The sequence below is a fragment of the Carassius auratus genome, unplaced genomic scaffold (genome assembly GCF_003368295.1).
Source record: "Carassius auratus strain Wakin unplaced genomic scaffold, ASM336829v1 scaf_tig00043037, whole genome shotgun sequence".
NCBI classification, from domain to species: Eukaryota; Metazoa; Chordata; class Actinopteri; order Cypriniformes; family Cyprinidae; genus Carassius; species Carassius auratus.
In genome coordinates this window covers 3,402-31,335 of record NW_020526755.1, presented here as the reverse complement: position 1 = coordinate 31,335, position 27,934 = coordinate 3,402, and the positions used below count along the sequence as shown (strand labels likewise).

General features: G+C 36.7%; 2 protein-coding genes across 3 annotated transcripts; one reads left to right on the top strand and one right to left on the bottom strand.

Annotated features, from left to right (window-relative positions):
• The first annotated feature begins 5,621 nt into the window (after positions 1–5,621).
• Positions 5,622–16,445, top strand: LOC113086295 (AP-5 complex subunit zeta-1-like). 2 transcript variants are annotated; one of them, XM_026255377.1, is made up of 18 exons: positions 5,622–6,272; positions 6,408–6,545; positions 6,659–6,845; positions 6,920–7,064; positions 8,252–8,364; positions 8,459–8,627; positions 8,864–8,905; positions 9,516–9,656; positions 9,748–9,785; positions 10,624–10,786; positions 10,872–11,050; positions 11,883–12,025; positions 12,110–12,262; positions 12,822–12,933; positions 13,046–13,143; positions 13,332–13,464; positions 13,552–13,766; positions 14,990–16,445. In XM_026255377.1, exons 1-18 carry the CDS (start codon positions 6,232–6,234, stop codon positions 15,258–15,260), a joined length of 2,481 nt encoding a protein of 826 aa, XP_026111162.1. In that variant the 5' UTR covers positions 5,622–6,231; the 3' UTR covers positions 15,261–16,445. The 2 variants fall into 2 exon arrangements, with proteins under 2 accessions (XP_026111162.1, XP_026111164.1); XM_026255379.1 differs by lacking the exon at positions 8,864–8,905.
• Positions 16,446–16,586: 141 nt separating this feature from the next.
• Positions 16,587–27,301, bottom strand: LOC113086296 (monocyte to macrophage differentiation factor 2-like). The gene is made up of 7 exons (XM_026255380.1): positions 26,964–27,301; positions 22,542–22,623; positions 20,464–20,624; positions 18,372–18,446; positions 18,159–18,260; positions 17,900–17,969; positions 16,587–17,000 (listed from the first exon to the last, which is right to left on the bottom strand). The coding sequence occupies exons 1-7, from the start codon at positions 27,218–27,220 to the stop codon at positions 16,797–16,799; spliced, it is 951 nt and encodes a 316-aa protein (XP_026111165.1). The 5' UTR covers positions 27,221–27,301; the 3' UTR covers positions 16,587–16,796.
• Between the last annotated feature and the right edge of the window lie 633 nt (positions 27,302–27,934).

Below are 27,934 nucleotides of genomic sequence, written 5' to 3'. Positions count from 1 at the left end.
ATACTCAGATTGAAAATATATTTCTCAGAAGAAGAAAAAATAATAGTTTTTTATCATATATCACTCTTTTCCATTTTCTTTACTCATTAAATGTTTTTGGACATTTCTATTGTTAGTTAACGAAATAGGCCTGTTCTTCCACTTATAAGCGTTGATAATAATATTGTAATAAATGGCTATAACTAGCTTGGGGAATGGTATATGTAAACACAACTTTATTTGGAAGTGTAAAACACCAGACACAACTTTCTAAAGAAAAATATCCAAACTTTAGGAGTTACTGTTTGAGAACACATTAAAAAACACCCAACTGTTGCTTGCATTTTTCTTATAATTCTGTAATTTCATTAATTCTTAGAGAAAACAAAAGAAAATTGAGACTTTAAATTAGTTAAACTTAAACTGTAAGTTCTCCTGTTTATAACTATAAATGGCACTTGATGCTGACTGCTAGAATAGGTCTGCAAAACAAAGAAAAGTGCAGGTGTGTCAGGCGCCCCAAAAATATTCTAGGTCTTTAAGGGTTAATAATGAGAATTGGTCCCTATTCTAAAGTGTTACCTAATTTTCTAACTTGCTTTTTAAATTGGTACTGTCTAATTAAGCGATTTATTGCATCCAAAAAGAAAAGTTTTTTTTGCATAGTATATGTGTGTGTTCTGTGTATATTTAATGTATGATATGTGTGTGTGTGTGTGTGTGTGTGTGTACAATATCAGAGTCCTTTTTATCATGATTTTTCACTATTTATATTTTTTTCTAAAACTAAACCACACAACCTAATTACTTTAAATGTAAATAAAATTGATTTATATATATATATATATATATATATATATATATATATCAAGATTAAAATAGACATAAATAAATAACAGTTTATCGGTGATGCTAAAATAAGAGTCATGTGATGTGACCAAAATTCAGGGAGAGGGGAAGAAGCATCAAATTATAGGATCCCTGCAGACCCTCATGACTGTGTCAATGGCATTAAGTCTTTTAAAATATCAGATAATTAGATTTATATATATATTTATATAAGATTAGTTTAGGTTGTAAAATGTCATGTGGTGCCACTTCCCGAAAACATACTGATATGTTTTATGATTTATGAAATCATCCTGACTTTTCAATGTTAAAACAATATTACATTAAGGATTCTATTTAAATATAAAATGTTGATCTAATGTAAAAACAACTGACGAATGATTATTTATTTTAACTTCTTGGTTGTAAAACTTTTTTGGGGAGAAATTATATTAAAGCTTTTCAAAGTTTTTGAATGCAAAACCAACATGAAAAAAAAGAGTACAGTCTAGGTTTTTAAACTCTTGTTTGTTTGTTTTTTACATTGACCTGTAACAGATTTCTTTGTGTTGTCATCTCTTTCCCTCAGCTTTCACCAATCCTCTTCAGATCTTGGCTGCGCAGGCTTCCACATCCCCTCCTGTGCTGGTCAGCAGGCCCTCCAGCATGGAAACAGACGAGTCCAGCGTCAACGAGCCCGAACCCAAACGGGCCAAAATGGAGGAGGACAGTGTCGCTCCAGTCCCTCAGCCTGTAATTGTTGCAATGAATCAAGAGGCAAGCGAATGAACCAGTGAGTGAGCGAGTGAGCCGACGACCCATCTTTAAAAGCACATCTCGCAATATCCTTAAACGTATTGAGGGAAACGTGTTTGGTTTTCTTTAAAACAAGAACTTCAAAGTTTTGTAAACGCCCGACTCGGGTGACTGGTGGAATGTCTTTGTAAGAAGAGGTTGTTGTTTCTCGGGGGTAAATTCAGTGAGCTACATCTGGCAGCATTAAAATTCAATGCACACACAGTTTTAATTTTGTAGGGGTTTTTAATCTTGCAAGAATGTTTGAAAGAAGTATGAAGAGAGGTACACGTGCCTGAAGACACCAGCTAGGCACGTGCTCCCAGGTAGTTCCTCACAAGGTACAGCTGAGAGAGTTCTTCTTTTCGGGATGGGGTGGGACCAATACCTATGCAGCTATTACAGTCTGAGACCAAGAGTGTCTCTGAATTGAAGCAGTATATAAAAAGGGTCACAGGAAGCTGTGGTTACCTGTGCGGCCTTTGTGAGGATTTATTTATCTCTCTGTTTAAAAGAAAAAAGGCTATCTTTAATGAAACAAGATTGTTACAACTCAAAGCAGAAATGAATAGATATAACCGAAGCCTTTTCTAGCTGGAGTCCTTTAACCTACTTTATTATAGTGTACAAAATCTTTTTTTCTGTGGAGGATTCTTACCTTGCTCGCTTACTACGAAGAGAAATGTCTAGAAATATGCTTATTTCTTAATTGGTCTATGTTTAGTGCAAAAAATTAAAAAGAACTCTGAATGTAAGTACCGTTTGTTTATTTGTTATGACCCCATGGCACCCACTTTTGACCTAAACAATATATTAAACCATTAGAATGTGTTTGTAGATACATTTTTGATGTTTTGTGTTTTTAAAAACAACTAAGTTCATTGTATTTAAAGTAGCTCAGTCTTATTTGTTCATCACCCTTAAAAAGCACTTGGCCAAAAATCTGCTCCATAAATACCTTAAGCAACGTAACCCCGACTGCATCAGTGGATGAATGCTAGCACACCACACGTTGCTGATCTATTTGATGTCAACCAAATGCTTTTCCAGACCTAGGAATGTAACTTTTCATGTTTATTGTTGCAAGGGCTGTTTCTTCACCTTAATAATCACCGAAGCCACTAAATGAATGTTCAGTATTTTTTCTGAGAGTTCAAGAAACATTTGTTTTGTAATCTACACAAAGCCAGCCTTTAATCAGACTTTCTAGTTTTACTAAGAGAAAATATGTTTTTCGAATTAGTCAAATGTGTTTTCAAGACAATCACTAACAGAATTCAGTAACCGCTTTGTATGTTGCAAATTATACACACCACAGATGTGAAGTGAAGTAGCTTTATGTGAGCTACCGATAGCTTTGTATGCTTCTGTAGTCGTACAGTCACAGCAGTACAGTGTTGATTTTGTAGTAAGAATGGAAGCTTTAAAGGGATCGATAGTTCACCCAAAAATGAAAATTCTGTCATCATTTACTCACCCTCATGTCGTTCCAAACCTGTATGAGTTGCTTTCATGAGGATATTTTGAAGACAAATAGTTAATGGTTCCCATTGACTTCCATAGTATTTCTACTATGGAAGTCAATGGGAACCACCAACTGTTTGATTACCAGCGATCTTCAAAATATCTTCTTTTATGTTCAACATAAGAAAGCAACTCATTCAGGTTTGGAACAACATGAGGGTGAGTAAACGATGACAGAATTTTCATTTTTGGGTGAACTATCCTTTTAACAGACCATATATATCTTCAACATTAGTGCCTTAGTACTCCACTTCTTTCAGGACTAAATAAAAATCATTGTGATGTACTGCTTAAAGACAATAACATCAAACTTGCCTACTAAAGAAGTTCATTTGCAGGGTTGGACATGTTGTTAGAAAAATGAACATCAGCATTCTGCAACAAAGTCTATAGAGATGATGAATCAAGTTGTGACTGGACAAGACTGAGCAATATGATAAAAGAAGCAGGAAATGAAATCTTGCTGGTTCTTTATCAGTGAACTAATGCATAAATCAAGAGGAATCTCTCCGTAGACAGAAAAGCCTTTTGGTGAATTTAAAAGAATAGTTCACCCAAAAAATGAAAATGCACTGACTCTCAGATTTATCTAAGATGTAGATGAGTTTGAAAACAGATTTAGAGAAATGTAGCATTACATCACTTGCTCATCAAGAGATCCTCTGCAGTGAATGGGTGCCATCAGAATGAGAGTCCAAACAGCTGATAAAAACATCACTGTAATCCACAAGGAATCCACACGACTCCTGTCCATCAATTACTGTCAAGCTATGTGTGTGTTTGCAAGAAATAAACATTAGACTGTTTCTTCTGGCTATCCCATCATATAGTCCTCTATGCATTATATCGCTTACTCCAGAGAAAGTCAGCAAGGGATGAAATGTTCAATTCCTCCAAATCGGTTTCAGTGAAGAAATGATTCAAAAATAAATCTTGGATTGCATGAGAGTGAGTGCATTTTCAGCAAAGTTTTATTTTTTATTTCAGCTGTTACTTTAAAAGCTTTGAAGCAGCAATTGGATTTAAACGATGCAGATATCAATGCAAAAACTGAGTTTGATCCTAATTAGTCTGATTGATTTGGGTCTTTGTTTTTCAAATAAACACAATGCATGAGAGAACCACCGTCCCATTTGAAGTATAATTTAATTTATATATATATATATATATATATATATATATATATATATATATATATATATATATATATATGATGATTTTTTTTTCTCTCTTCTTTAGGATCATAATGAAATAACCAGTGGAATGGTGAAACAAACATTATCACTGTTAACACCCTTATCGTACAGAATTAGCTGTCACTGCCTGTACATTTGTCCACAATCTGTCAGTGTCTGTACACACATATAACCATGGAGTATTTTATCACAGATTCAAAGATTGTTTTATATTATTTCTTTTTGTGCTTCTTGTGTTGTGCATATTAGCATATGCAAGTGTTTATACACTAAACATTTCTAATTGAAACTGATTGCTGGTGTTTCTTTCTCCTTTGACTCTAGCTGAAAGATACAATCTTTTTGCATTGTACACAAAACACCCTCCAAATCATTCTGCATTGTGAGATCAGGCCATGCACTTGTAAATGTCTGCAGGTTTGTCTGTTTTTTTTTAATGTGTATTCAACTACACAATGTATGAGGGCTTTTCTTCTGTCCATGCATTTTCTGCAATGGTGTATCTGGAACGAATAAAAATACTTCTCTGGCTAATCTTTGAAATGAATCTGTGATGATGGCATCTTCTGTTTGGATTCCTCATGGATGAAGGTTTAAGTATTGCTTTCTATGTCGGCCCCTCCACCATCAATTTGTTTCTTTTATCATCCATGTAATTTATTTTGAAATAATTAAATCTTGCTGTCATTATTGTATGCAGGGTACCTAGCTTGATTCTTTTTCTCAATTTATCACAATTCGCTTCCAATTTATATTGCATAAACACTCTTTATAACCCTGTGCACCAAAACTGCAAGTCTGTCCTGTCTTTGCCCGAGCAGAACTCGTGAATGTGCTGAAATGTCAACAGTAAACTATTAAAACGTTTGAACTATAAAGTTTCAACTGCAGCCTGCTTGAGCGTGTAATGAAGATCTCTGGTCCCTGGTTTATTTAAGAACAGTAGGTATGAATTTATAGTCTGATACTATCCAAATGCAGCTTTGAATCGTACTGCATCCGTGGAGTCTGTGTAAAATTAATTAATAAATGAATTAAATGTATTTATTTAAATTTAACTGCTATATGTTTTACTGTTAAGAAAGTATTATGCATTGAGACTGCAGTGCTTCTCTATGATTATTTTTTTTTATTATAGTTAGTTTTTCAGTCATTTTGTTAGATGATGTAAGTTTTATGTTTAGTGTATTTCTATATTTGGATGTAGAAAAGGTCATAAAAATAAAACTAGATTTTATATATTACACTATACAATTATTGAGGAGTTAAAGTACATTTACAACATTAGAGGGTTTTTTTTTTTTTTGCTTTAAGATTTACTTTGAAGTGATTTACTGGTTGATTATTGCTTGTCATATAATAAGTATGTGGATATTATTTGGCATGTAGGTGAATTTGTTTCTTACAAGCTAATGGCTGTTTTTTAATGAACGCTGATCTTTTTTCAAGGGGACCAAACCCCCTTTTAGTCTAGACATAGATGCATGTCCTAAGTCGTATTAACTAGCATTCGTCTCGTACTATTTTAATACATACAATTATCAAATGCATGTTTGTTGCTTGAAGATGTTCGATACAGATCCCCATGATTTCGTTTATCAAACTATTTGTCGCCGACTGTCAAAAGGGGAACCATATATAAATAATAAATCTACCGATATGAATACTCTACCAGTATGATTTTCTACCCATAGAATATTCTACTTAGTGATATTATATATGATATTCAACCGCATAGTATGAATATTGTATGCAAATTCCACCCTCGTGTTTGTCACACTATTTTGTGCCCGACTGACGCGGAAAAGCGGAACCATTTATTGTCATGTGATTTGTTGTCAGGTCATCACAGCCGACGGATCTAATATTTTGATTCTTGTTTTGTGTTTATTGCAATATTTTTTCAAAAATGTACACTGCCGCGACGGAGAGTTTAATAAAGCAGGCAAGGTAAATCTATATCTTTACCTAAAATGTTCACTGTCAAAAGCTGTGGTGGTCACATGACTGGTCAGTTATAGCCTATTAGTTAGACAAGTTATTCCCAATGACAAATCTGTTAATTATTTTAAATGTGCCTTTCAGAGAAATAAAGGAGGAAGAGCTGCAGAGGCATTGTGGACGCATATTTAAGCTGCTCCACAGTAAAGATGTTAGTGGAGACACAGTGGATTCTCTCCAGAGGCTCAATCTGATCGTTTCTGCCACTAAATATGCGACAGAGTGAGTCATATTCGTTTAAAATACACCTGAACAGCACAGAGGCATGAAACCCTTTGTCTGGCCCTTCAGAAAAGTCTATTTTAAGTCTGATTGAACACCTCCACTGCCTGCAGGCTCCCGTCAGATCTGGTGCTGAAGCTGCAGACGGTTCTTCGTTCTTCTTCATGTCCAGAGCAGCTTCAGGTTCTGTCCTCCTCCATCCTCCGGGACAGCTTTCCTCCCAGCGTACACAGCCTGTGCTCTGATCTCAGTCCCGACAGCAGGACCTTCAGCCATGTGGCCAGTGTTGTTCTCGCTCAGGTGAGTCACATGCTGTTCACGATCAGCTCGAGTTCTGTTCACGAACACTGAACTAATCGTCTAATTGTCCTCAGGCTGGAAGTCAAGAAGATGTGATGCCTCTTTGCCACCATTTGCTGAAAAGTCTCGATTCTCGGCTGTCTGACGGGCAGATATCCAGACATGCGCTTCCCCTTCTCTCTAAGATGATTACTGTGTATCCAGAGATTCTCACAGATGGTAAAGTTGATCACATCTGAGGAACACAATACTATATTGGAATCACAGTGGACTCCAGTTGTCAGAAGTAATGAATATCAGAACGAGAGTCCAAAAAGCTGATAAAAGCATCACAATGATCAGTCCATCAATAAACGTCTTGTGAAGTGAAAAGCTGTGTGTTTGTAAGAAACACTTTTAACTTTAAATCATTGCTTCTGGGCAATATATAAAATCCATAGTCCATAATAACGCTTCCTCCAGTAAAAAAAAAATAAAATACATACCCTGTTGTCCTCTCACAATCAAAATCCACCAAGATATTTGTTAAGAATTGTGTAGGACCGTTTTTAAACTGCGCTTTATCTGTGCATATCTCTCTCCTGATTCAGACAAGGCCACATTTTCAGTGGAGAAAGAAATATAATGGACAGATATAATACAACTATTTGAAGTATTCCAAACATGCAGCTTCTTGCTTCACGAGATTAATGAGTTAACTGATGGCCCCGGGGCCAAAAGTAATCTGGTCAAATTTTGGGGCCGTCGGATTGGATCAAATCTTGAAAATGGGTTGTTCAAAAAAATAGGATTATTCCTAGCAGAAGGATGGATTTCAGGAACAATTGTTTTTTTTTATAAAACTTCAAAACTGGTTAAAAAAAATACAACATTTGTAACATGTAATATATCCTCAAACAGCTGATCATATTACTGATTGTAAACTACATTGGCACAATCATCAGAGATGGACCAGTCAGAAACTAGTTATGTAAATACAATGCAAAACACTGGCACAAAAAAAGTGTGTATCTGGTTTTGCTTTTAAAAACAAGCACAAAAGTAAAATGGCTCACCCGATCCTGGACAGAAAAACATGGGGTTTCTGAATTCAGATAATTCTGATCTAGATTAAAACTTTTTGAACAAATGGCCCTGGAGGCTTGTGGATTATTGTGATGTTTTTATCAGCTGTTTGGACTCTCATTCTGACGGCACCCATTCACTGCACAGGATCCATTGGTAAGCAACTGATGTAATGCTACATTTATCCAAATCTGTTCTCACATTGCAACAAAATCATTTAAATGGACTTTTAAACCCCCACTCTCTAGTTAACTTTATATGCATTAAAAAGGCATAACTGAAATACTATAATCTGGAAAATGCAAAGACGTTAACATGAATCACGTTCTCTCCAAACCCAGATCAGGTGAATGTGGTCAGTCGTAAGTTGGTGGACTGGTTGCGTTATGCCAGTATGCAGCAGGGAGCCTCCATGTCTTCTGGGGGATTTTTCAGTGGACCAAGAACACGTCAGGTGGGGCATATGTTGCTTTTGTTCTTCGTTCATCAGTACCTTCACCGTCAGTCAAGCTCAGGCTTGTCAACACTTGTCAACATCTCTTCATCAGCCTGCCCCGCTGACGGAGGTGGATGGGGTGGTAACAGGTGACTTCTTCACTGTGCTGTGTGTGGGTCAGAGTTACACTGAGGACCAGTGGATGAATATGTACACTTTCTCTATGATCAAGAGTTGGCTGCTCACTTATGACACAGACGGGACTACAAACACAGAATCAGGTAGTCCAAACAGAGATGTTGCAGCAGCTGGTTTGCTTTATGATCAGTGTTAGTTTAGTTTTACTTCTTATATTATGTGCCGATAGTTTGGATTAGTTTTTATTTCTGTATTTTCAGTATATTTCAGGTACTAGAAAACATTTGTAACAATGACACCAGTTCACGAAATGTCCCGTGTAAGATATATATACTTCATTTGGTAAAGACAAATAATATGGGATTTTCATCTTTGCTAGCTCTACTAATAAAAGCGCAGGGCATTCATTCACAGCACCAAGGTAAGATGCAAGCGAAAAGTCTGATTTGATCAATCTAAAGCCTGTGTGCTTTTCCTTCCTGCACAATCACAAACTCTCTTTACTCAATGACATTGATCTCTGATTTATAATTAACTTCTGTGTGTATCAAATTGATTTTGTGTCTATGGCTATTTTTGGAATGAATTACTAGCATGCTACTTACTCTACACTGTGGAGAATAAACTGTATACAGCTTACTATTTGTATTAAATAGTGCATGAGACACAGTATACAGTGGTAAGCGTTTCACGCTGAGCTGTTGTCACATGACCTTACCATGTTTACTTTTGTGTGACATCAAGTTAATCTCAGAAGAATAAAAAGACTGCTTTTCATGCGGTGTGCATTTGTTTGTATATTGCACATTTTGGCAAAAGTAGTAAGTCATTCACAAAATGTGCATAGTGTACATGTTATACATATTGCATACTGTAAAAATTGTGCTATTCCAATTCCGAACATAGCCTACATGTCCTGTCTTATGCTCAGCCCTGCAATGGCACTGAATCGTGCCAGATAACGTGCTTGATTAAATCCTGCTGGAAGAGGAGTTGTGCTCTGGGTGTAATGTGCTGTGCTGTTGGTGCAGATGATCGCTCAGAGGTGGACAGTTCAGTGACGTCCATGGTGTCGGCCACATCCTCTTCCACCAGACTACTTCCTCCCAAAGAGAGACTCCGAGAGAAGGCTTTTGAGTACTGCCAGCGTCTCATTGAACAGAGTGACAGGAGTGAGTAGACCATAGCTCAGCTGTTAGAGAATGTTTATTACACTCTGCTGGAGAATGGATTGATTTATTTCTGTCTTGTGTCACAATGTAGAGGCCCTGAAGAAGACAGACACAGAGCTGCAGAAAGCAGTAAGTACACATACATTAGCATTCAAAAGTTTCATGTCTTTATAAATTCATAGTGTTTTTGAGAGTGTCTTCTGCTCACTAAAGCTGCATTTATTTGAGAGTAGAGTAAAAACAATGTTTTCTATTGAAATATGTTTTAAAATGTAATGTATTTCTGTGAAAGTAAAGGTGATTTTTTTTCTTCATTACTCCTCATCAGTGTCACATGATCCTTCATAAATAATTGTAATATGCTAATTTGCTGCTCAAAGAAAATGTCTTATTATCATTGTTAAAAACAGTGCTTCGTAATGTTTTTTCTGTTTTGTTTTTCCGGATTCTTTGAATAATAGAAAGATCAAAAGAAGCATTTATAAGAAATAGCATTTATTTGAAATAAAAATCTTATAAATGTCATTACTGTCAGTTTTTATTCATTTAGTGCAACCTAACTGAAGAAAAGTATTTATTAAAAAAAGAGAGAAAGTACTCCGGTAAATCCAGCATGATTCCCACAGTTTTCTTTTTTTTTTTTCATTTTAACCTTGACATAAACATTTTAAATAATCAAAAGAAATAGGCATATATTTAACATTTTAAGAAACAGTAATTTGTGCCTTATCAAAAACGTTTTATTCCCCAAAAAAACTTTTTTTTTAAGTCACGTCAACAAATCCTAAAATTGATGTGAACTTAAATTCAGCTGATAATATAATTTATAATGGAAAATTCAGTAATTAAAATCAGAAACTAATGCACAAAAGAATAGGATTTGACACATTGATGAATCATGTCATGGTTAAGACTTACAGCAAGTTAAACAGCAGATGGATGGTGACTCTGTATATCTGTTGTACAGTGTATTGTTGAGTCCGTGTCAATATTGGACGTCATCTGTGGTGAGGACCCCTCGTACGTGTACCGTGCCTTCCCCTGCATCAAAGCCCTGTACGGCAGACTGAATGGAGATCTCACCTATTCTCGAGCCCTGCTGCCTATCGCTCAGTTCTACCTCAACCACAGTGAGTCCCCAGCACTTACAGCAGCGTATGTCTCTGATAGTGTAGCGTATGAATGCATCTCCATGTCCACATGCTCTAACATCAGGTGAGATTGCAGCGGTGGACTCGGAGGCTGTGTTCTGCCAACTCTTCAGTCACTGTCCCGCCGAGCAGTTCAACGAGCCCATGCTCGCCTTCGAGTTTGTCCAGTTCTGTCTTCTCAATGCTAGTGTGCTGCAGGAGAGGGTGACCAACTACAGACAGAGCTTCCCAAACCTCCTGAAGGTGGGCTGGCTAATCATATTTTTAAAGAAATATAGCAAAATTCAAGATGTATGTGATTTTGTTTCTTTTGCAACACAGATTTGGAGAAATGGAGCATTACATCACTTGCACACCAATGGATCCTTTGCAGTGAATGGGTGCCGCCAGAATGAGAGTCCAAACAGTTGATAAAAACATCACAATAATCCACAAGTGATCCACACAAATCCAGTCCATCTTGTGAAGTGAAAAGTAGGAAACAAACAGAACAGAAATCAATTATTATTAATTTTTTTTTTTACTTTACATTAAACCATTGCTTAGGGTGAAAATACAGATAGATATTGCAAAATAACACTTCCTACATCGAAAAAGTCCATCATCAGTTGTCCTCTCAAATACACATGAAAATACACAGGCCTCTAAGACTGTATTCACTTGTAAATAGTTCTAGATATGAGCATATTTCTCTCCTTATTCGGGCAAGATGAGTTTTTCACTGGAGAAAGTAATTTTATGGTTTGTTTGCAATTGTGTGAATTAAAAAAAAAAAGGTCAATTATTAAACTGATAGACTGGAGTCATGTGGATTACCTGTGGATTATTGTGATGTTTTTATCAGCTGTTTGGACTCTCATTCTGACGGCACCCATTCACTGCAGAGGATCCATTGGTGAGCAACTGATGCAATGCCACATTTTTCTAAATCTGTACCCATGAAGAAACAAACTCCTCTACATATTTAATGGCTTCATGGTAGAATTTCCAGCTAATTTTTATGTTGGCTGAACTATTACCTTAAATTGTATACAAATTAGTGACATTTGAAATGTTTGTGTGATTTTCCCACCAGTTCTTGGCATGGAACAGTTCAGGATTGATTGCAGAGTTTGTGGAGCTGCTCCCATCACTGATAGCTCCAGATACAGCCATCGAGTTACTGCACACTATCCTTGATCTGCCCTGCTTAGCAGCAGCCCTGGACCTCCAGCAGAGGTACGTGACTTTACCAGCTACAGATCAGCACTCCTTCAACTGGAGTTGAATCTGATGTGAATTAGCAGTGCAATGCTGTTGCAGATCAGCATGCTATCAGGCTCCAGACCGTCCCGCGTGGGACCAGCAGGGGGCGAAGGTGGCCGCTTGTCTGGATGCCTTCCGCCAGCCGTCCTGCAGGGGCCTCTTCCTCTACATCCTCAGACCTGAGGCTGGGACCGGAGACACAATAGACAGGTATGACCTGGCATATTACTTACAGAATATAATCTACAAAGAATTAAGGAATTTGTTTCATTCATTTATAGAAAGGTAGCAGGATGAAGAATTTAAGGAGGTATAATTGAAATCACATCATAATTAAAAACGTAATTAATTCCTATGATGGTAAAACTGAATTTTTTTCAGCATCATTACTCCAGGTTTTAAGTTTCACATGATCCTTCAGAAATCATTCTGATATGCTGATTAAACTCTCAAGAAACATTTTATTTTTAGCAAAGCTGAAACCATTTTTTTTAGGGATTCTTTGATAAATAGTTCAAATTTGACAATTTAAATGTCTTTACAGTCTTTACTTTTGATCAACTTAATTTATCACCACTGAGACAATTCTGTCCCCAAACCTTTAAATATTTAATGAAGTATGCTCCGATGCTCCGATTCAACTCATGGACCTGCAACTGTGTAATTACCACCCCTACAGCACAAAAATTAAACTAAATGTTGGATAAAAATGAAGTGTGTGTGTTAAATGCCTGCTTTCTGTAAACCTTTGAGTGTGATTTCCTCACAGGCTAAAAATGCTTCATGAGATTTTGGCTGACATGGCGGAGAGTCCACGAGTTGTTCGGTGTGCTCAGGTCGTTCCTGTGCTTCTGCATGTGTACTTCAACACAGTCACTCAGGTGAGAGCCACAAATGAAAGGTCTGGCCATTTAACAGCTCACACCAGTGCACTCACATTTCACAAGGTGTGAATTGTGTGATCTCTTCCAGTGTTTTTATTGTGTTTTATAGAGAGCGGATGAGAAAATGTTGAACCAGCTGTTGCTAGTGCTGCTGGAGAGAAGCAGTCTGCTCTACGACATCAAGACATTTAATGTTGAAGTCCAAAAGTGAGGCACTCTTTATTTAAATACTCTTTATGGACAACAGCTCACTCATTTGTGCAAAAGATTTGCTACAGAAAGATGCACATGCCATGTTGTTAGTGGAGTTATTTTTTTGCGTGATTCATGGGGTTATGCATCTTTTAAATCCTGCATGTGTAAATGATTTTTACTGTGATTATTTCTGATTGTAGGGTGTTCAGCACCCACCTGCAGGCCCTGTGCAAACTCCACCCACCTCTGATTGTGGATCAGTCCAGGGAGATCCTGGAGCTCACAAGCTCCCCTGCCAACATTTACAGTAAAGAAGACTTCTACACTCATGTGGTGAGCAGCGGAAGTGAACGGTGATCGTGAGCATCATCATGCTGTACTGTATTGTGTGGGGTGACTGTCTTGAACGTTTATTCGCAGGTGTGGGTCATTGGCGAATATCTCTCAGTGTCCTATGATCCTCGCTGCACGGTGGAACGGATCACGTCTTTTTTTGAGTGTTTGGAGGCGGTGCTGTTTGAGATCACGCAGGTGCGCCAGTCCGCCAGTCCCCCGAGCTTCTCCCCGCGCCTCGTCACTGTGCTCATGACCACCCTGGCCAAACTGGCCACACGCAGTCAGGATCTAATTCCCAGGTAGACCAACACGATAGTTCATTCATAACAACATAGCCCTTGCAGAACATGCAAGGTGTTAAAAATTTAATGTTTAAGATGTTGTATCGTTTCTTTAGTACTCGTTTCTCATCACAGTTCGGTACAGCAGGGGAGAGAAGCTGCTTCTTTTTTAATTCCACAGTGATTGATTGAACATCTACTGAACCAATTGTGTGGCTCTGTCTTTAAATACATTCGGTTATAAAGGGAGCTCTATTACTTTCACATTACTACGCCCTTCCATTCATTTTTAGATATAATAGTCAACACTCAATTATGGTTGCAAACGTGCATTGCACAAATGGAGGTTTTATCATTATTCAGTGTTGGGGAGTAACTAATTATATGTGACAGAATTATGTCATTTAATTACAAAATAAACTGTAATCTGTTACTGTTACTTAGAAACAAACAAAAAATTTTTATCTGATTATTTATTTATTATTTACACACATATAGATTTGATTTCTTTCATTCTTAAATTGCATCGACTGCTCTAAAATATAAGACAACGATGATTAAGAAGGACTCATGCTTATTAACGGTTTTATTTCATATTTAGGTTTATTTATATGCTTTATTTTTTGTAAGATAAACAGGTTTCTTTTTTTTCTTTTTTTTGATATTGTTAGATGACAGTGTTTCCTGTCATAGCTGTACAAAGATTTGATTTTGAAAACAGTCTCATAGCCTGTTAAACTATGTCTTATGATTTTAATTCAAGTTATGAAAGATTGTGAAAGTCTGACAGTAGTCAGTGTTGAGGACTGTAAGGATTATCCGTCCGGGTTTAAAGGTTTCAAAATGATTAACAGCTGAAAGCATTCATTATAAATTTAGAAAAGTAATCAAATGTAATCTGTTACATAACTTTAATGAAGTAATTGAAACAATTACACTACTTATTAGATTAATCTGCAACCCATTACACACATTACACTTCCAAAGTATCCTTCACGACACTGTTATTATTGTATAGGTTTTTTTGCCATTTCAATTCAAATCTATGTACATGGTCTCAGACTTTTGGACATCTCTATATTTGTAATGTCCATATTAGCCACATATTTTAAGCCAAAAAAAAAAAAAAGTATTTCTCCCACATCAACCTTTTTTTTTTTTTTTTTTTATAAATGATTATCAGCCATAACCAACAGTAAATCCTGTACCAACTAATATTTCTATATCTCTGTTTGTCTTAGAGTCTCACTCTGCCTGTCTAAGATGCGGCCGTTTGCCCGTAGCGCTCCTGTGATGACGTGCTACAGTGAGGAGGACACTGAGGAGATCATCACACGGGCCCATGAACTTATTAACTTGCTCAAGTTACCAAATGTGGCTCAGTTTGTTCTGGCCCCTTCAGCCGGAGGCGACGGCCCCCGCTGGCACCGAGACACCAACGCCTCGCTTCCTCAGGGCATGAAAGCAGTCAGCGGGCTCCTCCACAGACATTCCAGCTCTCTGCCCACATAAGTCAGTTCCAGGAAACTGTTTTCGAAATATCTGTGCAGAATACTAAGAGAGGGTTTCTGAAGGACACAAAGGGAGAGGGAGTGACACTGGAGCAAAACAGGCAAGCGCTGCACCTCATCATGACTTCCACTTCTGCTCCACGGTCAGAAATATATCAAGACACCAGAGGATTGGGATTTATTCCTCGATTTATTGGAATGTTTGTTAGAGACACATTTCTATAAATGACACATTCTGCATTTATGATTAGTGTCAAAACTGTTAAAATACAGTTTAGATCGAGTTGTTGAAAGTCTGTGAAACTAACGGTACAAAAGAATTCACCATAGAAATGACATTTGACACAATTCAAGTGCTTACTGTCCTATAAATGTGACATTATGACAAAATGAGTAAAAAGTGTGTTATACATTCAAAGTCACAGTGCTTTAAAACATGCTCTTTCATATCTGAGCTTCCTGGCTAAATTTGTTAATCGGTAAAACAGACGTTTACGTTGCAAGAGTTTCATAAAGGTTTATATTTTCAGTAGGTCTTGAGAGAAGTCTTATTTGGTTTTACTAATTCATCAAGGCTAGTTTCCATGTGCATGGCTCGTTCCCAGTAACAAATAAAAGGGCTCTGTGTGAGCTCAGCTGACTTGAATTGATGCTCAAAAATACATTATGATCAGTATTGATAATAATGACAGCTGACCTGTTTAATATTTTTGTGAAAACTGATGCTACCATTTGATAGTTCGCGGTAAGATAAACTATATATATATATATATATATATAGGGAAAGAGGGGAAGAAAGAAAATGATAAAACATTGATAATAGTAATAACCAATATTATTAATTGAGCACCAATTTTAATTGAGCAGCAAGTCAGTATATTAGAATGGTTTCTGAAGGATCATGTAACACTGAAGACTGGAGTAATGATGCTGTGCCATCACGGGAATAAAATTGTAATAATACTTCATAATAATACAGTTTTTACTGTATAAGAGACTTGTCATCCCCTCTAACTTTCCAATCTAAACATGATCACAACCCCATAGACATGATCCATTGTGCAACAATTAAAAGGTCATTTCTAAAATGTTTGTACATATACATTACTACAAGATCACAGTAGTAGAAATACTGTACCTGGATATAATTTTTCTGCTCAATGCCAATAAATGACTTTCATAAGCAATCTGATTATGGGAGTTCATATCAAGGCAGAAGATCAGCTCAGTTTAAAGGATGTGGAATGTTATTCATGTCTTCTGTATTATACACAATTTGCCTGTAAACACTGACGGGTAAAACAGTACATTATGTCAACAGGTTAAGACTACATCTGCAAAAATAGACTGGCCAGAAGGTGCTGAGTTATCAGGACAGAAATCCTTCTATATAAAAATACATTTTAGACCAACAGTACTAAAACATGCCCGTCTATGATTAATATAGAGGGATGCAAAGGCAGCTCATGGTCAGATACATTGTCTTTTATAGCTCAACAAACCCTGTATGTGTGAACATGCTTGAGATCTTCATCTGTCACCTGGAGATTTTGATTTGGCCGGTCCCCGTTGCATACAAGTACCTCCAGATGGCGTAATAGTGTACGCCTGCCCCCACTGCCACAAAGACGTGCCAGATGGCATGAGCGAATGGGATGAGGCCATCACTCTTGAAGAAGACAATTCCCAGGCAGTAGAAGACTCCGCCCACTGAAAGCTCTAATATTCCCTCTCTGTTAGGCTGAAATAATACGTTCAGTTTAAACGGGTCGCTCTCCCTCAGATGAAATACACAGGGGACACTGTCCAAACAGCGTGCCATTTGTTTCTCTTGTATGCATGTGTAAAAAAAATTACTTAAACAATGAAACGCTAGTGTCAGCTTTTGCAAAGCCCATACAAACATTATTTTAAAGATTGAAATCCAGTAACATTTACGTTTTTCCCTTTAATCAGGCCTTTTTTTATTTGTCTCCATCCATTACCAACTTTATTTCATTTTACAAATATGCACATATTCACATATTTTTATATATATATATATATATATATCAAATAGGTTTATAACAGGGTTGACAATACATTATTTTTGCCTTGTGCTTCTACAAGGTGCTTCTTGCACAATACTTTTCAATAATCATTTGTTTAATACTGTATATATAATCATGGTAACAGGGTTGACATTTTAATACCCCCCATTATTCCTACTGTTACGTACATATATCCCCATATATGTATATAATAACCATTTTCCCCTTTTAAAGTAACTATTCTATTAACCACAAAACTGTCATAATTACTTAATTATGCTTTCAAGAAGTATACTCTTCATGGTCCAGCACGTCTCATCTTTTTATCACTTCATCATGCTTTATGTTTGTCAGTAGGGGATGCTATTTGAAATGTCAACCCTGTTACCATGATTTCATTTACAGTAGTAAACAAGGGACAGTTAAAAAGAATTCAAATCTCTTTCTAAGAACCACAAGGCTTGTTCATAAAAATAACGTAATGTCAACTCTTTTCTGAGGGCTGAACACTAGAATAAATGTTGTAAGTTATAAATAAGCTGCTTCAGGCATCTGAAAAGCCTTCATTACTGTATTTATGAACACATGTATAGGTGTTAGTCACACATACCATTGACAGAAGAACAACTGCAGGAACAGCTCCCATGGCGGTGTAGCACAGTAAGTCTAGTACCTTGTTCCTGAAACATAACACAGCCGTTTTAAACATATTCTGATGCTGGCTGGCTAATATTCACTTGCATTATTTGATGCATTTAGAATGCAATTGCTTGGCAAAAGCACAAGCACAGACAGCATTTTCACACAATTTTGGACATTAGCAACCACATCAGCATCCTCTACGTCCTCAACAAAAAGTGGGAACCCACTTCTCATGAAAGAAGAAGACATAGGCAGAGCCAGCGCAAGCCATGATCCACACCAACCAGCGCATGTGCACAGCCCAGGGTCCGAGTTCCCTCAGGTTCAGCCTGCACACAGCACAAGCACAGAGACACCTGTGTCAGTAACACACTCAACCCTGTGAAGCTGTAAAACGCTGATGGTGATGTTACTAGAGGACACACACATCACATGCTCACCAGGGTGCATAAGATGCAGCTATAAAGAAATATATCACCATCCTGTCGCACATGTGGAATCGCTGCTCCACCTTCCTGTTACAGCAAGAGAATGTTTCAAAATAAAAATCAGTCTCTTTTTCTTATAGTCTACTGTTTGTGCTCATGTCTTTGCACTGGCTTGTATCTTTCTGAGCTACACTACTGTTTAAAAGTTTGAGGGTCTTTGTTTTTAAAAGAAGTCTCTTAAGGCCCGTTCACACCAAGAACAATAACTATAAAGATAACGATATTAGCGTCCACACCAGCGAACGATATCATCTGTTTATTCTGAGCGCACGTGCGTCTGCCGCTTTAAATCCTCGAGCTCGTTATATCAGGGTGGATTCTGATTGGATGTCAATGTATGTATCGTTCATCAGCTGGAAAAAAAATCGTTCTGAAAATGATTCCAACGATACCGTTTTTTCTGTGCCTTTATCGTTATAGTTGTAGTGTGGACTCTGCTATTCTTTAATATTGAGAACGATTTTTAGAACTATATCTTTATCGTTATCTTTATAGTTATCGTGCTTGGTGTGAACGGGCCTTTATGCTTACCAGGTTGCATTTATTTAATCAAAAATACAGTATAAACAGTAATTCCGAGTAGACTTTGTTCTTGTTTTTTTTAAATATAAATAAAAATTTCATTTATTCCTGTGATGATCCTTCAGAAATCATTGTTATATGCTGCTGGTAAAATATATTCAGGAGACAAGCATGTTGCAACCCTTTTATACAGATTTGAGGTGTGTTTTTGCTTAATGGGTGTGTAATTTGGAATGGGCAGGGTCATGACTGAATCACAGACTGATGAAACAGACATCTGTGAACATGAACTGACAGGCCCATGTGATACCATCTGTCAACATGAATTCATGTGTAACTGCTTAGATGCTCCAATGAAGATCCAAAGTTCATTCATAATGTTTCCACTAAATCTGCGCTTGCAGCTGACACTTCCTCCTAGAGCAGAATATGCACAAATGTAGCATGAAACCTCTTCACCTGGGAAGAGTGATCAAAAGCTATGACATTAAATAATCAGACATCTCTACGCCTGCAGATGACCTGAGACTACTCTTTGTTTTCTGTCAATTCAGGGCTTGACAGTCAACATGTCGGGAGGAAATATTTAATTTCAGATGGCGTCTGTGGTCATGCACTGGTTTTAAGATGAGAAGAAATGCATAGCAATTGCATAAATGCAATATTCTTCTTTTTGCAGCTGAAATATTTTTCACTATTATGGAAGTCAGGGAACATGCCCAGTTAAAGGTGCTATAAGGAACTTTTGTAAAAAAAAAATATTTATATTTATTAAACCTGTCATTATGTCCTGACAGTAGAGTATGAGACGGATAATCTGTGAAACAATCAAGCTCCTCTGGCTCCTCCCAGTGGTCCTATTGCCATTGGCAGAAACTCCATCGCTCCCGGTAAAAAATAACCAATCAGAGCCGCCGTCCGTAACTTTGTTTGTGTACAAAATGTAGAAAAATGTATATAATAAGCGAGTACACCATGAATCCATTTTCCAAACCGTGTTTTTGGCTTGTCCTGAATCACTAGGGTGCACCTATAATAAGTGTTTATATTCAGACTATTTTAGATTGCTTCGGGGATACTGCGGCGGAGTAACCCAGTACCTTTGTGATTCTTCATAGACATAAACAGAGAGAAGTAGTTCCGGCTACGATGTTCTTCCGCAAGACGCAAGCAGTTCTGTTTATTAACCGCTAGAGACTTTTCATTTAACTGGGGAAATCAGTTTGTTTCACATCTTAAAGCACTCGATAATGAGTGTGTGCTTAGTCATTCTTGAATCCCAAAGGCAGAAACGTGTTAAAGATTCTGCATACGCTCTTTTTAAACAGCATCCTCTTTAGTTGACAGAAAACATGCTTTTTTTTCTTCTTTTTCTTTTTTTCAATATCAAGATTTTAGGTTCAAATGTATATGAATGTATGGGAAGGAGTATATCTTAGGCGCTGCTGAGGATCTTTCCTTTTTGTTTTCAAATAGAACTTAATTTAAAGAAAACAAAACTTTTATTTTTTTGAATTCTCACCTGAGATGACTTTTCTTCCAGGACACCGTGTGGAACATGGTGGACATGATGAACAGCCCTGACAGACCTGTCCCATACATCCATGCAGAGATGGTCTCCCACTGGTCATCAGAGAGGAAGTACAGCACCGAGCTTCCCAGGATACTGGGAATGATCCAGAACTGGACAGAAGACAATTTCAATATGTATCTTTTTGTATCTTCTCAAGTTATTCATTACTGTTGTTTTAAAGTGTGTTAAAGCGGTGTTGGAGTCAAGACAAGCTGATTTGGGTTTGAGTTAAGAATGACACCAGAAGAGGGTTGAGTTCAAATCAAAACAAGTTCACATGCTCCTGAGTCAATCATGTGACCAGGAAGTGAAAATGTGGTCTTAAGACCTATATTTTCATGTTCTTGTCCTTGTTGTAGACTTTGGAGCTCTTTGTGGACTAAGACAAAGAGCAAGACTATGAAAAAATAGTCTTAAACTCAGACTTGAGGAGCAAAGTCATAAAATATTTGATATTGGACAGGACCCTATTTTCATGGTTTTGGTTTTGTTCTGGACTCGGGAGCATTTGGACTAAGGACAAAACCATAAAAATGTGAGCTTGGGCATGGGCTTAAGGATCAAGACCATTAAAATATGGTCTTGAACTCAATTTTAAATCACTTAGTCAATATTTTTAGGGTCTTATTCTTGTTGTGGACTCAAGACTGTGGTCTTAAACTCAAACTCGAGGACCAAGACCAAGGCCATATTTTCATGTGAGGTCTTAACTTGGACTCAACCCTCCCCAGGTGAAAAACAAGTGCACTTTCATAATTTACTTAAAGTACCCTATTTTAACACACTAATTTTGTACTTAATATACTAAAAATGATCCTTTAGTACTTCTTAAGATAAACCTAAGATCATCTAAGTGTGAACTAAACTAGTATATGAACTAAAATGCACTTTTAACTATCTTTGTTTTTAAAATATGTATTTAGCTACCACTTGTAGTATGCTTGTTGAACCCATCTTTCATTCACTAGTACACTCAAGTGTACTACAAGCTGTAGCTAAATACATTTTTAAGAAGTAGTAAAGGATCATTTTTAGTATATTAAGTACAAAATTAGTGCGTGAAAATAGAGCACTTTAAGTAAATTATGGAAGTGTACTTGTTTTTCACCTGAGTCAGCTGGCCTCAACTCCAAAACTATGTTATAGTACTTAAATACTTAAATGAACTGAAATGGCCAGCCCTAGTCCTTCATTGTGTATGCACAGTTTTTTTGGATTACTGTAATTACATTGGAAAAATGACAAATACTAATATTTGTAGCCTGACCGATCTTCCTTCCATCTGTCATTATCTGTGTCTGATCAAATCTTCTTAACATGTCCCACAAGCCCTACTGATTTTCTGCAGAAGCCTATTTAAAAAAAAAAAAAGAAAAAAAAAAAGGTAATAACCAAAACTAGCAATTCTATGCATTCACAGCATTTTGACATAAGCATATTATCAAAAAAACATTTTCAAGACTTTAATATGTAGACATCAGAAAAGTAGATGCACAGTATTCTTGAGCTTTTACTCCACAGCCAAACGACAATACACTGGTGCAAAGAGGATTTGGTGTGTGGTCAATGTCTCATGCTGAAGCTCGTGAACTGGCCGTGCCAGATGTGCGGCTCTGAGAGGCGGGGATTAAAGAGCAGGATGTTATCCAAACAACATGCTCAGAAAAAAACATGCACATAAACCAAGATCAGAAGAGCAAGGGTGAATACAGAACTACAGAATGAAAAAGACTTTGACCTATTGGTATTATTGAATGATTTTGTCCCTGTATACCCATGAAATATTTTTGTTTGTTGAGCAGTATTACATCACACAATCTCTGTTCTTTTTGTGATTTTGTTGGTCCTTCTGTGTCACAGGACAATGGCATCAAAGTCTCCCCTCTTGACAACACCCTCTCCTTCACTAAGCCAGAGGTCCAGTTTGTGATCTCATACACTGTTATGAAGCACTGTATTGTCTCTCCAACATTGTCTTGACCTGCTCGGAGCTCAGTGTGAGATGAGAAGTAGATTTTTCTACTTACTCCATGAGTGGCACAGTTGGCTGCATGCTCATACTCAGTTGGCTGGTATCTCTTGCTAGATGGGACTCGGTTGTTCATAAACCTAAAAAATATATATATATTGGTGAATTTTAAATACTTTTAAATACTAAGGTAGATCCTCAGTCAAATTGTTTCATTTAATATACAGTAATTCGAAGCAGTGTGTATCGGCTGTCATCCTATTAAAATTTTATAAACTTTTTAACAGTAATACAGACTGGATTTATTCATCCAGACAGAGTTCTATGATCATGTACATTAACCTTCAAAAGTTTGGGGTTGTTAATATTTTTTTTTATGTTTTTGAAAGACGTCTCTTATGCACACTGCATTTATTTAAAAACACAGTAAAATCAGTTATATTATGAAGTATTACTACAAGTGTCTTCAATTTGGATATATTTAAAAATGTAATTTATTCCTGTGATGGTAAAGCTGAATTTTCAGCATAATTACTCCAGTCTTCAGAAACCATTCTGATATCCTGATTTGCTGCTCAAGAAACATTTCTTATAATTATCGATATTAAAAACAGTTGTGCCGCTTAGTAACACAATGATATATTTTTTAAAGACTCTTTGATAAATAGAAATTTCAAAAGAACAGCATTTATCTTACATAGAAATCCTTTATAACATCTCTATACCCCCAATTTAATGCGTCTTTGGTAAAAAGTAGTATCATTTACCTTCAAAAATATTAAAAACCTTACTGACCCCAAACTTCATTTCTCACACATCAACAGTAGGACAGTGTTACAGGTTAAAGTCCTTTTCGAGGTTAATTCAGACTATATGAAACACATTAGCAATCAAGAGCACATAATGTTCAGGTTCAAGAGTATTAGGTAACCTTCTTTGAGGCTCCTCGAGGATTTAATATGCATTCGGATCACATTTTTAGAATTTTCTTGTATTGCACGGTTGCCTAGCATCTGTAACTACTGAACGACGAAGCTAATCCTGCTCGGAATGAGCTCTTTTATGCCACTTACATTGAGCCGCTGATGTATTGAGCGATGATGTCATAGTCTCCATGCCAACCTGAGGCTTGGGATTTTCTTTTTTATTTCCCTCCAAACACTCTTTATCTGTGTGATTTAATTAATGTGCATGAGGACACAGGGAAGAGGGCTAGACTGCCAACCAGAATAAATGAGCGAGCTCTGGAAACCAGCTTACTTTGCTTCTCTGTTATATATCTTGATTATAGCGTGTTTCTAGCAGTTAACAGATTCATTGTCTTCATTTGTCTACCTTGTCAAATATAATTCTGCCACTAAAACACACAGGCTGACTTAAAGGACTTTTTGTTATGAAACCTGCTTTCATTACATTTTTAGTTTTTCCTCATATCTATTTTTATTTAAATATTTGCTGTAAAGTGTTTTTATTATTGTTATTATTATTAAGCAGATCATATTCTTTATTTTAAAAAAAGTGTGATCCAGGTGTGATAGGAACTGCATTCACAGTCAAACGTTCAATTATAATGCCCGAATGCACCAGAGCTGCAACATCATGCAGAATGTGCCTTTAAGCAACATAGTTATTAGGTATATATAGTGTCACTTGTCATTTCACAATATTTTTTACTATATTCAGGGAAATTTTTACTCCGAGCACTACAGGGCATCCTGTTTTATTGTTATGGATTAGTTCATTAAATTAATGTTTTGCATTGCTACAGCACCTGGTGTGTCTCTGCTTGGCCTTTATAAAAGGAATTGCTTTTATATGATGCCATCTGGGGCTGAACTGGGAACACCAATGTCAGTTTGAGACTATTAGATATATGGAAGTATTTTAGCAACACTTCTAAATGTAAAAAATACGTCATGCTCCATACAGTCAATACACACCAATCAATCTAGTTCATTTCACTGATTCACAGACAACACATAAATTCTACGATTCATAACTGGAAATGAAAAGAAAGTTGAAAAAGACAAAGGCATGTTTAGGTGTGAAATGAATAAGCAGCATTTCAAATTCTCAGACTTTTGCGATCCAACACATCTGTCCTGATGTGTCTGTGTGAGAATATGACGATGCCACACTTAAGGGTAAGGGACTGTGAGACTCATCGGTGGCCCATCGCTAGAGAAAACATTCAGAGATTTGGATGTTTACACTTCACAGAGCCTCTAGCAACATGATACACAGTGCTGGTCTTGGGTGTCAGCCAAAAATGATTCAGCTAAGATGTCTGCTCATGCATAATGTGGCCCTACATACTAGTCATGACATCAAACAATGCATTCCAACATGTTAAGGCCAAACTCAAGTTCTTCTTTTTGCAAACCACACAACAAGTGCATTTTGTATGATGCTCTTTCATATAGCAATATCAAATAGCTGAAAACAAATGAATAATAAAATAAAATAGAAGTTTACAACATTTACATGCAAGTAATCAAATGGAAGGCATGATAAAGTTGCTTAGGCTATCCCATCTTTTGGTAAAACCTTGTTCATTATCCTTTCATATGCTCCAGGTTCATGAAGGCTGTTTCTTCTGAGCACAGACAATTAACTGAGTGATTTATTGGTGAGTGTGCTTATTGCATATGACAGAGGCCATGATATCCCGTCCAAAAACCAAATATGCACTCAGATGGCCACAATGCAAGTCTCTTGTAACAAGGAGAATCCAAACCAAAGTCACAAGGGACAAAAAAAAAAACACAGTCCGACTCACTGTACTATCCTTTATGAGAGGAGACCGAAGGGCACCCTGTGTCTTAGGTTATCAGGTGCTGACAGGTTGAGTTTATGACTCACCTGAGAGTTATCCAGGGTTCAGAGAAACACTGCATCTAGCTACGATAAAACAGTTTGACTAAATTCACCAGTTTAATGCCAGTGTAGCGATATAGTTCACACAAAAATGAAAATAAATTTATCGTTTAACTTTTCGACTTTAAATAATTGCTTCTGACCAAAAAAAACAAAAAAAAAAACACACCATGATCCAGAATAATGCTTTCTCCAATTAAAAACTCCATATGATGTTGTCCTCTCACATCAAAATACACCAATATATTTGTTTAGAACAGTTTTTCTTTTGTAAACGGTGATTTATCTGTGCATATTTCTCTCCTGATTCAGATAAAACTTTTTTTTTTTCACTTTTTTAGAGGAGTATTTTAGTAGCAAGCTACATTAAAAAGTTAAAACTTGTTTACGGATTTGTTTTTTTGTTTTTTACAAACATGCAGATTTTCACAGGATGTGAAGTGGTGGACTGGAGTTGTGTTGGTTACTTGTGATTTTTTTTTTTATCAGCTGTTTGGTCTCATTCTGATGGCACCCATTCACTGCAGAAGATCCATTGATGAGTTAATTATGTACATCCAATGTAAATTTCTCCAAATCTGTTGTGATTAAGAAACAGGCTCACTTGCATCTTGGATGGTCTAATGAGAGTAATGCCATTATGCAAAGCAAGTCTTTAAGTTGTAGCAGCATAAATAAGATAAAACAGTTAGTTATTGTGTGTTATGCATATATTAAGCATTGAGATGCTCTATAAAATGCTCACATTGATTAAAATAGGGAACAAAAACAGCATTTGCATGTTATCCCATATCAACATCCTCTGGGGCAAAGATCTCAAAAGGCAAACACAAAGCCTGCTTATGCTTGCCAAGTATGTGTTCTGACATTGACTAAATTAGTCATTACACAAAACTATCAACACATTTATAATATTTGTATGTCCTATTGAAAAAAAAGTATGTTTTAGTATTAAGTTAATGCTATCTAAAACACTATTCTTTGGAAATCACACTTTTATGGGAATAATAAGAGTTTAATTCTAAGAAGTTCAGTAATTTCACCAAGACAAAATGATTTAAGTGAATAATCGTTTTCTTTTGGGAATAAATTTATGATCAGTTTACATTACTGTAAAAGAAATGGGCCTATACTTCTATAGGCATTATAATACATGTATATTCTGTCTAAAATGAAAGAGATGATTTAGCACTACATAAGCAATATGTTTACTGCTGTTTAAAACAAATATTGCGATTCATTTCTATTCATTGTGCACGTGTGTCTGCCTGATGGTCATCCAAATCCTCACCAAAAGCAGGTTGAAGCAGTGCAGAAATAAAATGAAAGTAGAAGTTGACAGAACCTCAAGATTTTCTTTCCCACGAGTTAACACAATGGCTTCTTCAAACATGTTTGAGCTGCTTGTCCACCTCCGGCTCGTGCGGTTTTATTTTGTTTAATAGTATTCTTATTAACAACCATACTCCTTACAAAAATGCTTTTCTGTTATAAATAAAGATGAAAAAAACAACAACTTTGTTTTTGTTTTTTTAAAGTGTAAAGGTTCACCACTTTTTATAATATAAAGAGAACAATGCTCTAAACGTTTTAGATAATTTACCTTCCGAGTTTCGTCCTCCTAAAATCCATACTGTACATATTTGTACATGTTCCCTGCGGAGCTCGCTCCAGGGCAGACAGATTGACTAGACTCCCAGTAAAAGCGACGAGCAAACTCCGAGTCCGGATGTTAAAAGCGTGTCCAAAACTTGGAAGAAAGCAGCACTGCCTCAACAAGCGCGTGAAGACTTTCACTGCACAGCACGCGCACACGAGCAGAGCTGCTAGAGAGTGACAGCGGGTTTTAGTAATAATCATCAAGCGCCTCGCGAGCCTCTGTGTCAGGAATGCAGCTGCGCTCAATCCCCTCTCCGCCCCTTCGCTTTCGACCAAGTGAACTTGGAAGCGGCTCGCGCGAGCCAACTGCATCATGTCTGCTCTTTGCGCGTCATGTAGGCTAGCGGATATTTGCTTTAGAAGTGTTTGTTTAGAAAGACGTTAATAAACTAACCTCTCTGATATATGTTACATGCACGCTATTTTGTGGAGCACAAATTTTTTTACTAAAAAAAAAAAAGTAGGATGTAGCCATATGTGAAGTTCAGATGCAAAAGCCTCAAAGTGCCGTTTGAAATTTTCTTCTAAAATGAGCATTTTTATCAGGCTCCTATGCTCAGTTATTTCACTTAAATTACTGAACCATCACATGAGAGAAAATACTTTTTCTAAAATACTAATTTAAGAGGAAGTTTCAGACGTCACTTTGAGGCTTTTGCATTTTAACTCTTCATACATCTTAGGATGTTAAATTAGATCCTTTTTAACATAAACTTTTTTTTTATTATTTGCTCAGTTTTAAAACTGGTCATTATTTATATGACTAAAAGCAACAATTACAATGGGTCAGGTATCACATCTAATTATTTCTGACCCAGTCACAGCACATTTTCTATTTGACATAGAGTTAACACTTAGAGAAAAAGCGCACGAGGCCCTCTGCTGGTTAAATAAGTTTACAACATTTCAATATCT